Consider the following 10,931-nt stretch of genomic DNA (forward strand, 5'->3'; position numbering starts at 1 on the left):
GTCGTTAATTCTATAATGACAATGTATCATTTCAATTCACCACTCATGCAATAAATATGTGCTGCAATGAATACATTTTATTTTCTTTAACATGGTTTTACATTACACTTAAAACACTCTGTACAATGACCTTGTACATAAAATCTCCTGAAACAAAACTTAAAACATTATCTTGCATTCTACACAATGCAGCAGTCTGGTACAACATAAAACAAAGAGTCTACACCATAAGCCATTTGTACATCAAAAGGCTTAAAGAATCTTAAGTCATGAGGCATAACAACTGAAACATTATGCATGTTTTCAGTAACTACAAATGCATGTAAATGTTCCACAAATGAGGTCTCCATTTCCGTTACCAAAAAATAAACTTCATTCTTCAGAAATATACAAACAATTTTGTTGAATACTGGCAATTCTTCAACAACACCTGTGCAAACAACAAGACCTGTGTGAAACTCAACGTCTTCATGTTTAATCCAACTAGTGATATTTACTTCACTTAACATATCAATCTGAAAATGTTCTGCAATCAAATGACCATTGTCAACATCAGTCAGTTTCTTTGACTTAACAGGCCCAGATTCAATCCCTTTTGTAAAGAGTGACTCCCAATGGTATGCGACAGCTATCTGGTGTTTCATCGCAAGGGACTTAGTTATGTTCTTGAAATTTTTCAAACTGGACTTAAAAAATTTGTGTTTTGCTTCATATCGCATACTCCAAACATGAACTAAAGGACCAATTTGGCGTATACACTCAGGGTAGTGAATCATGAAATGGTGTTTTGGTATCAAATTATTTTGGGGATACAATTCACTGAATAGCTGGTGATGCTCTCGCATAAGATGTTTTAGAAATACAATCATTCCATCTGTAATACTTGGGGAAAATATTATGTTTACTATGTGGATTAAAAGCAGAAGTAAATGCCAGTGTCTGTCACCTTCTGGGACCACATCACCGAAGATTAGTGGGACGTTTCTACTAAGGCATAATGTTTGACTAGCGTTAAGTCCAATACTGTTGCCACTACTAGACAGGTTTATGCGTGTTGGACGGTTCTTTTTGTCCATGAAACCATAATTGAATGCATATACACGCTGGAGTATGTTTTCATTAGAAATGAAGTTCTGATTCAAATAACCAAACAACAACTTAATCTCATATTGTGCCACGCCCTCTAAGACATCGTGCATGATATCTAAAACAAAATGATCTGAAACACTGAAGTACGACAAAGAATTGAATATACTGTTGCGTTTCAAGCCAAAACATGACGTTTCCCTCGGATTCTCACGAAGATAATTGTAATGCTCCTCATTTGTCAATCTGCTGCGCAAAACCATACGTGGATCATTTTCACTAAACATTGTTTGAGCCAATCCTTTGTCAGCAAGACACATTCTGCAAAAGTAGTTTCCAGAGAAAGATTCCACATAACCAAGGATTGAGTTCAGACCTAAATTGTCCCGTTACTTGAGCAATTGTACTATAAAGAGGTTGTTCAGTAAATGACACTTTCATTCCATGTTGTTCTAGCACTTTTACATCTTCAACAAATGGACAAAGAATTTTGTCAATGCCATATTTTTTGGAATCTTGGGAATGAAACAAAGAGATGAGGTGAATGTTCATCAAAGACGAATTTAAACGTGGTGGTAAATTTCGGACTGTAAAATATAAACATCCAAGCTTGTGAACCCCATGTTTTGACCCAAGAGGGTTTGCGGTTTCAAAGTCATCATAATAAACTTGAATTTGCAAAGCATTTTGTGACTTAGAATACAGTGCGTGATGCTTGTAGTATTTTCCATCACAGAAGTCTTGGTATAAGTTACAATCTGTTGCAGGAGGTTTATTAATATGACTACATACTTCTGGATTTTTAAAAATAAATTCTAGCGTTTTTAACAGGGGTACATAAATGAAAGTGTCATTTACTGGAACCTGTTCATATACTCCAGATTTTTTGTTTCTTTTTGAATCAAATCTCACTCCTAAATGAATTTCAATTGGCTCAACAACACCCCATTTTTCACTGAAGTATTTTGTCATTTTGGAATTTGTGTTTAAGTCACTAAAGGGATTGAAAGCATTGCTAAAGACATCTTTCACTGCACTTCTTATTTGATTTTCAGCAGGTAAAGCACTGAGCACTTGTTCTTCAAGATTTGCATGAATTTCATCAACATACTCCTCCATACTTTCAACAACAGATAACACTACACTGTTCGCAACGCCACTGCCCTTTAACTTTGCAATAATTGACGCGCACACATCTTTTGCTTGGTCTTTTGACATAAGAGATGTTGATGGTTCGTTGATTGCATCTTGGTCCATTACAGAGGAGTTGTGTTGTGAGCTCTGTTCACCAAAGTCTGACTGATGTGGTACTTGCATAACATCACTGCTTGCATCAAGATCTGTAGTATAATGACAAGTATTTAAATGCGTTTTAAAACCCTTAAAACTTTTAAACTGCCTTGAGCATCCTTCTTGTGCACAAACAAGAACAAACTTTTTGCCAGGATATAATCCATGAAAAAACTTAAGGTGCTGAATTAATGAACTGGGTGCATCATGCAATGTTCTGCAAACGTGGCACTTAAACATAGTCTTTTAGTTTCTGTTCATGAACTTTGCTCGTAACTCCTTCACCTTTGGACTTTCTTTAGTGGTGTCAACATCTACACCGTAGACTGTTGTCTGGAGGAATGTGTACATGTTGCTGAGTGCATCATCATAGCTTACACTGAAAACGAAGTGTGCTTTAAACAGTTCATCAATGGCTGCCAACGAGGTGGTTCCCTGGCATGGGATGATCATCTTGTCCATTGCAATAAAGTAATTGCTGATGGCGCTCTTGTGCATTCCTGAAGCAAGGAGGTATGGTTGGCGATGTCCCTCCTGTTTTGCTAAGTGTTCTTCAAAACTGTTGTTTGACTGGAGGAAAAAATAGATCATCATGATAATCTTAGATTATGCACTAAATTAATTAAGCTTATTTTGCCCAGTTAATTACAAACTGTAGCTCTGCACAAACCTTGTGAAACACAACTAGATGTTCCATGGCCTGAGCTGCACTGATCTTCTGTTTTTTCTTTTTAGAAGGCTGAGGTGGTAGAATGTGCAGGAGCAGCAAAAAAGATGCCATATCACTGTCCCACTCTGTAAGAAACAATAGAACAATTTATTATTTTCCCTTATTAGCTGTTTTTCATAAATTCACATTAGAGCTCTCTGTTAGTTATAAAATTTTTCTTTGACATACCTCGATGATCCTCGGAAGACTCATCACTGAGGTGGTAGTAAGTCTCTCTGCTTCTCTGATCACTTTTTCCTTATAGAAGGTAGGCCACTTCTCAAGCAGTTTGGCAGCCGTTTCTGCACCAAATAGGAGGCTAAAATCTTGATCTATCTGCAGGAACAGAACAACAAAAAAGTATTACTGACCATCTCATGCTTTACAGATATGAATTGTAGTTCACGGAAATCATTTCATCACTTACCAGCCCTTTCGTGTCCAACAGCCTTGGAAACACTGTGAGGATGTTGTGCGACTCGTCAGGATTGTAGATAAGGCGCTGTCTATAGCAGAAGGTCTCCTTCATCTTTTGCAGGACAGTTTCTCGGTCAGTGGTGTGGTTCATTAAGGAAATGAACTCTTTACAACGTTCTTCATCCAACTGATCAGCAGCCGAAGGCAGCTCCCTTTCCTGGGTTGGACCACCTGCTCCTGCATTCTGTATTTTAGACTCTTTGAACTCAATTTTAGTCTTTCGTTGAATTGTCTTTAACCTCCACGCAAGAAATCCAGAGCCACTTTGGCCATCATAAAAATGTTCCTAATCAAAAACAGAGACATAAGTTGGTTTAACTTTATTATGAGCAAATAGAAGGAACCCCACAGTCATAACTTTTTCATAGTATAAATATTATGTAGTACAATATTTTATTAAAATGTTTCAAATTAATGTTGCTACTGTTGTCTTTTTCATTAGTTAATCCACACTAACATAATTTAACAAATACAGCACACGCACGTGCACTAATTATTGTGACAGTCCTTAAAAGTGTCAAGCAAATTCATTACCTTTTCTTAATGATAAATACATTTTAAATCAATATGTTAAAATAAATACATAACTTACATATCCTTTTGTTGAAAAAGGATCTTTTAATGCAGGGAACAAGGTGACAATTCCCAATGCATATTTTTCTTTAGTCCTCCGCTGAGGGATTCTCCTGCAAAAATAAATAAAAATTTATTTTAATACTTGCGCAATATGAAAAAGTACACGAAAAAAAACTTAAGAGAAAAAAGCTTAATAGCAATTAACTGCCTATTATTAATACAACAAACTTACCCTTCCATTTCAACCATGTAGGCAGCAAGAATGTTAACCATTTGCCTTCTTGTACTGTCACACAATGTCCCAGTTTCGTCATATTCTTCCAACACTTTTGTCCCTCCTGATTTTGTTTGGAGGATCTGCTTTATAAGCTAAAATGTAAATTAGACTGTTAATTGTTTTATTAAGCCAACAAGAGCAATGCTTGTTGGGAAAATCATCATATGCTGTAATAGGCTGTAAGCTTGTACTGCGTGTGGCATCTGGAAATGCAGGCTGCAAAATGCCTGCGCAGCCTTACGCGTACTGCATAAATATTATCGAACACTTATTGTTTTATCGAAAAAAATACATATCGTGATAATTATCGATACCGAATTATCACCCTGCCCTATATAGTTTTTTGTTTTACACTTAGTACCCATTGCACACTTCTGACGATAAACTTACATCTTTGGCCAAAGCACTCTGTAATGGCCCTTCATCAATTTTCATTCGTTTGGGTTGTCTTGACAAGTCACTGTCACTGCCACTACTCAAAACAGAGAGGGAACTCCCACTGTATGACAGCGGTGCAGATGGAGTTGATGACCGAGATGTGTCTGAATAAAACAAAACATATAAAAAGCAATTACCCTTATTTGCAGTATACTTATGGATATATCAGATATCAACCATCAGTAATAATTTATTGAAAATTTTATTAGTAAAATTATACAATATTAATAATGACAAATACATGTGTTACCATATTTGTAATCTTGGTAACTTGTTACTCTGGTAATCTTTTTATAATAAAGACTAATAATAGTAAATCAATAATATTTTAATTATTAACATTTATTTTAATTTACATATTAACCAATGCCAACTAATGAGACCTTTTCTTCAAAACTGAGTAAAAGTCTTTACACACTAGTGAGGAATTGCTGGCAGTTTTTTTTTTAGCATTTGGTTAACTATGCCACTAAAATGGACGCAAGATGAATACAGAGTGAATGAAATCATCTAAAATGACCACTACTATTTATTTTTTACCGTGATCCAAACCGTCCTTCACAATAAAGCAAATCCCTGCCACTGCAGACAATTCTGCAAACACAGTTTCATCCACCTCCGTGCCAGAGTCATCTTCCACTGTAATGTTGCTAGCAGGAATGGAGAACTTTTCTCTCACTAAATGATAATAAAGAGTAATAATAAACCAAATTACCTCCACCTAGTACTGAACCCCGGAAGGGACGTAGTGGAGGTGAAATAAAATTGGCTGGGTGAAAAAAAATAAATAAAAAATGGGTGAAAGAAAAAAAATGGGTGGGAGGAAAATATATATTTCTAAGTTTTTGCGTTCTCTCACAAAGTTTTGCGTTCCCTCGCAAAAATGTTTTGCATTATCTCGCAAAGATGTTTTGCATTCCCTCGCAAACTGTTTCTCCACATACACTTCCTGTGCACTTCAATCATGTAAACCCTCCCGATTTGCCAAAATTCTCCCGTATTTTACCATTCTATCCCACTTTTTCTACATTAATACGTGCGTCGATCGTCGCCTTTTATATGCAACCTCTGAACCAGCGAATGCCAGATCAGCTTCTGTACACGCCATTTACAGAGGAGCGGGTGTGTGTTTAAACAGACAAATACACTGAATAATATGTAAACATCTCTGTCCTACATGTTTTATTTTAAACGGCTAATTTTTTCTTAAATGAGCACAAACAGATTCTAAAGTAATGGAATGCTTTAATTATTGGTCTGTGCATTCTTACAGTGACACTTCTGTTATCAAACAAAACAAAACATGAGATTCATTAGCTGCTCACTTGTTTGATAACAGAAGTGTCCCTTTAAATGGCGCGTACAGACGCTGATCTGTAATCAGTTTATTGTACGGAGCGCGTCTGTCAGTCAGCGCTTATACATGCATTCACTGGTTCAGAGGTTGCATATATATATTGCATATTAAAGAAAGTGGAATAGAATGGTAAAATATGGGAGAATTTCGGCAAAAAACGGGAGGGTTTACGTGAGTGAAGTGAACAGGAAGTGTTTGTGGAGAAACATTTTTGCGAGATAATTTTCCTCCCACCCATTTTTTTCTTTCGCCCATTTTTTTTTTTTTCACCCAGCCAATTTTTTCTCCTCCACTACGTCCCTTCCGGGGTTCCGTAACCTAGTACATGTTATTACTTACTCAAGTTGTTATTGTGAATTTTACCTTCAGAAATGAATTCATCAAAATCAGCAGCCTGTAATTTGATGTATTTCTTGCGATTTTCATACTGCACCTTAATTATCATTTTTGTATCAACAACATGCGTCTACAGAGGAAAAAAGGGACATACAGCATAATTTTTATTAGATATCTAAATGATAAATACCTAATTTAATATACAAAATAACATTCAGAAAGATTATATTATGCTAAATTATGCTTTGCCATAAAAAAGTACCTTCTGAAACTGAAGTTGTTGTGTATTCAATCGTTCTTTTAAGGCTTGAAAGGCTTCTAACTGTACATACTGCCTTTCACACTTGTCATGATGACGGCAATATCGTTCTACCCTGTTTAACAAACGCACTAAAGCAAAAATAAACTTGTCACCTTCGCTAAACTGACAATTCGACAAGCTTGACAAAAGAGTAATAAAAAATAACTGGTCAACTCTAAATTGCTTTTTATTAACTGTTATATTTGTACCTTTTAGGTGCCCCAATATCCTATGAACTTAAGACAACACGTTTAATAAATTATAGATAGTTAAACATACAACTAGTCTTCGTAAACTTTCTAGCATAACTTCTGAAAGCAATTAGCTCATCTGCAAATGGCATTTTCTATCAACATTGGCAGAATTCATAACTCTCGAGTCTAAATTTATAACTTCACATGTAACTCCCACTTACCCGAAGGAGAAATATTTGAACGTTGAGCCTCAAGAAGCTGTTGATTCCTATAAAAAAAGATGTACGTTAGTTAACGAAGCTAAATTACACACGCAAGCACACACACACACACTCACACAAAGACATGGTACGAGTAACGTTCGTTCTAAATTTAATAAATTATGATCATTAACTAAAACTTTCTGTCATGTGATGCGATTAAACACACTGACTAAATTCGAATTTAGTCAGAATAATCGCCTCACGCAGAAATAGCACGTGAACCTCACCACAACTCCTGCTCGCGATGGAAGAAAATGGCGAATGGCAGGTGTTTAATTATCTAGAAAGGGCACTTGTTAGTGCTATACAACGGGCGTTTTTTCTTTTGATGTTGAATCAAGCAAGCAAAAAAGCACGATGTATGGCTGTGTTACATAAATAAACGAAGCAGCTCCCTCACACGCGTGGACCTTTCTTTAGCTGTTACCAGCAAAAGTGTGTGAAAAGTGCCCGGGTATCGAGGGAGCTGGAGGTAGTTTTCCGAACCGCGCGGCAGGCCCGCGCACGGAAATAAAAATATAACCTTATCTTGTTTAACATCGGTAAAACTTTATTAACTATTCCGTTAATGTTTAAGGAAAGCAATTCAAATTCAGTCACAAACCGTATTTTCTCGTATTTTAACCAAGAGGAGCGGTTTTAAAACAGCTTTAGTTTCTTTAATGTAACATAGATAGTACAGAACAAAATAAATGATGGAAAATTACATATGATATTTAAAACTAACGTATATATAACAATTTTTTATGTCAAATGTCTATGTATAAACATTTTAAGTACTTTTACTCACCAGTTGCTGCTTCTCATTGCTCCTCGTGGCAGAAGAAAATGGCGTATGGAAAAATCCTTCAGGGATATTGCTGCATAAATTCCCGGATGTAGTAGTCAACACTATATTAGCGTTAGATATATGTAACTCTGTGCGACAAGGAGGCAAATAGGCTTCCAACACTAAGAGGGTTATTTTATCTTTATCTAACTCTAGAATTATAACACTTTACTCTGAATTACCTCAACACTCAAAATTTAACACTAATGAATTTGCTGTGTAGAGGACACTTCTTTGTCTTTTTGACTGCCATTTAAAGATCGATCAATGTAGAGCATATACAACATTGACTTTTTAGTTCACACTGTATTGCCCTGAGGTTAATTTTTCTCATGCCACATCTAATATGATATCTCACACAGAGATAATGATATTAACATGGCATGTAATCCAGTAACTTGTCAGTAGCACTTTACATATGCAGGCTGAAAATACAGATGGTAATACTATCATGACAGCATACAAATCTAAAGTGGTGTGAAAACGTGTTTGTCCATTACCGATTTCTTATTTTTGGCATGATTGTTACACTTTGATATTTCAGATCATCAAACAATTTTAAATATTAGTCAAAGACAACACACATAAACCTATTATGTAGTTTTTATATGGAGCTAATAATATGCCAAAACAGTCTGAATTTGAATTGCATTAATTTGAATTATTGACAATTGTAATTTAAAGAGCTCATATTATGGGTTTTTGAAAATGCCCTTCCATGTAGTGTGTAACACAGCTCTAAGTGAAGTGAAATATCCAGCTAAGGCTTAAATCTGTAAGTGTACAGTGTTTAAAATTATTGATTCATCTATAAAAGAGTCGACTCATAGTACTTCAAACGAGTCGTCTTGATAACGAGTCATTAGGTGTTTCGCGATGACGCTACGAAACACAAGCCTCGCCAGTAGTTACGCGGGCAAACCAGGGAGATTTGAAACCTGCGGCCCCGCCCACTAACACAGAAAAAACACTAGACACACACACACAGACGCCGCCGGTCGAATGAAGTCACGCTGTGCTCAGATGGATAATATTGACAGTCTCTACCCAAAGATGAAACTGTGAAGAGTCAGTGGTTGAGGTTTATTCACTAGTGTAAGTAAGTGTGATTAAAATTGTTGCCTCGTTTACTCTAGCTTGCAAATTATGTATTTATTGTGTTTTGTTACTTAACCTGGTTAAATGCTTTTGTGAGCTCGCGTTCCACTGCCGTTTGTCGTTGCTATGGCCATCGTAAGCTAGGAGACAGGAGACTCGTGTCAATCTCCCTAGTTCTGAGGAGGAACATGATGTGTGTGTGTGTTTGTGTGTGTGTGTGTGTGTGTGTGCGTGTGTGTGAGAGAGAGAGAGAGAGAGAGAAAAAGAGCAGGTCGAGTGTGTGACGGCTAGGGGCTAGGAGACTCGCGTCACTCTCCCTAGTTCTTCTGAGGAGCGTTGTGTGTGTGTGTGTGTGTGTGTGTGTGTGTGTGTGTGTGTGTGTGTGGTGTGTGTGTGTGTGTGTGTGAGAGAGAGAGAGAGAGAGAGAGAGAGAGAGAGAGAGAGAGAGAGAGAGAGAGAGAGAGAGAGAGAGAGAGAGAGAGAGAGAGAGAGAGAGAGAGAGAGAGAGAGAGAGAGAGAGAGAGAGAGAGAGAGAGAGAGAGAGAGAGAGAGAGAGAGAGAGAGAGAGAGAGAAAAAGAGCAGGTAAAGTGGCTAGGAGACTCGCGTCGATCTCCCCAGTTCTTCTGAGGAGCGTTGTGTGTGTGTGTGTGTGTGTGAGAGAGAGAGAGAGAGAGAGAGAGAGAAAGAGCAGGTAAAGTGGCTAGGAGACTCACGTCGATCTCCCCAGTTCTTCTGAGGAGGGTTGTGAGGGTGTGTGTGTGTGTGTGTGTGTGTGTGTGTGTGTGTGTGTGTGTGTGTGTGTGTGTGTGTGTTTGAAAAAAGCCTTACACTATGAAGCCTGTGTGCACTGTGACTACTTTTATATAGTTGATTAGCAGCTGGGCATTTCACTCTGTATCGTGCTGAAGCCTGTCACTGTCGACCAATCGCAGCAGGCTGTCATCGGTCCAATCAGCGCAGATTAGCTTCGCGCTGAGGAGGGGGTTGGGAACAAATGAATCGCTGAACGATTCATATGGGAGTCGCTGGGATATTTAGGTAAAAATAAATGCAGATTATAAGACCATCAAAGTGTTTTTTGACCTTGCATGCATATTAGACTGTTGTTGGAGACCCTTACAACCTAAATATGACCCTATTTCATGTATAAAATGGGCTCTTTAAGAAATCAGAATTTTTATATGCCGTTAATTTTTTGGAATTTCATAATTTGAATTAGAATTTCATAACTTGAATATTGAACATCTGAAATGTAAGACAACTGAATTTTTCAAGGCTGAATTTTTTATAGACGTATTTTCAAACTTCAGATTTTTTTGTGTTCTGAATTCATAGACTGCAGATATTGGGTTTGTAAAAATACAGTTTCAAATTTCCAAGATGAAAAAATTTAGAACATCAAATTCAATATTCTAAAATTCAAAACCAGAAATTCAGATTGTGTGAAGTATGTCAGGGGTCATCAACAGGGAAGAGTAGACGATCACCGAAAAGTCAAACTAAGCATTTTGGCCAATCAAAGAGCTGTGTGAGTTTACTTGTGTATGTGAGGCTCAGAAGGATACAATTCTTCATCAAACTGACTATCGGGGGTCAGCTATTTTCAGTAGTTTGCGTAATAAATATGTACATGCTTCAGTGAACCAAATTCATATATTTAATTCAATTACATCTTATTGGTTAACTAATTTTATTTAAG

The 10,931-nt window shown here is 36.9% G+C and overlaps 1 protein-coding gene across 1 annotated transcript; it reads right to left on the reverse strand.

The window, feature by feature from the left end:
* Positions 1-3,295: 3,295 nt before the first annotated feature.
* On the reverse strand, positions 3,296-8,215 carry LOC130240377 (uncharacterized; the record flags this gene model as incomplete). Its single annotated transcript, XM_056471858.1, has 10 exons — positions 8,095-8,215; positions 7,263-7,309; positions 6,809-6,936; positions 6,574-6,676; positions 5,394-5,531; positions 4,806-4,957; positions 4,371-4,507; positions 4,155-4,248; positions 3,513-3,848; positions 3,296-3,421 (listed from the first exon to the last, which is right to left on the reverse strand). Coding segments are annotated over exons 1-10 (1,278 nt in total), but the record flags the coding sequence as incomplete, so codon positions are not given.
* Positions 8,216-10,931: the final 2,716 nt, after the last annotated feature.

Source organism: Danio aesculapii, chromosome 14, assembly GCF_903798145.1.
Source record: "Danio aesculapii chromosome 14, fDanAes4.1, whole genome shotgun sequence".
NCBI lineage: Eukaryota > Metazoa > Chordata > Actinopteri > Cypriniformes > Danionidae > Danio > Danio aesculapii.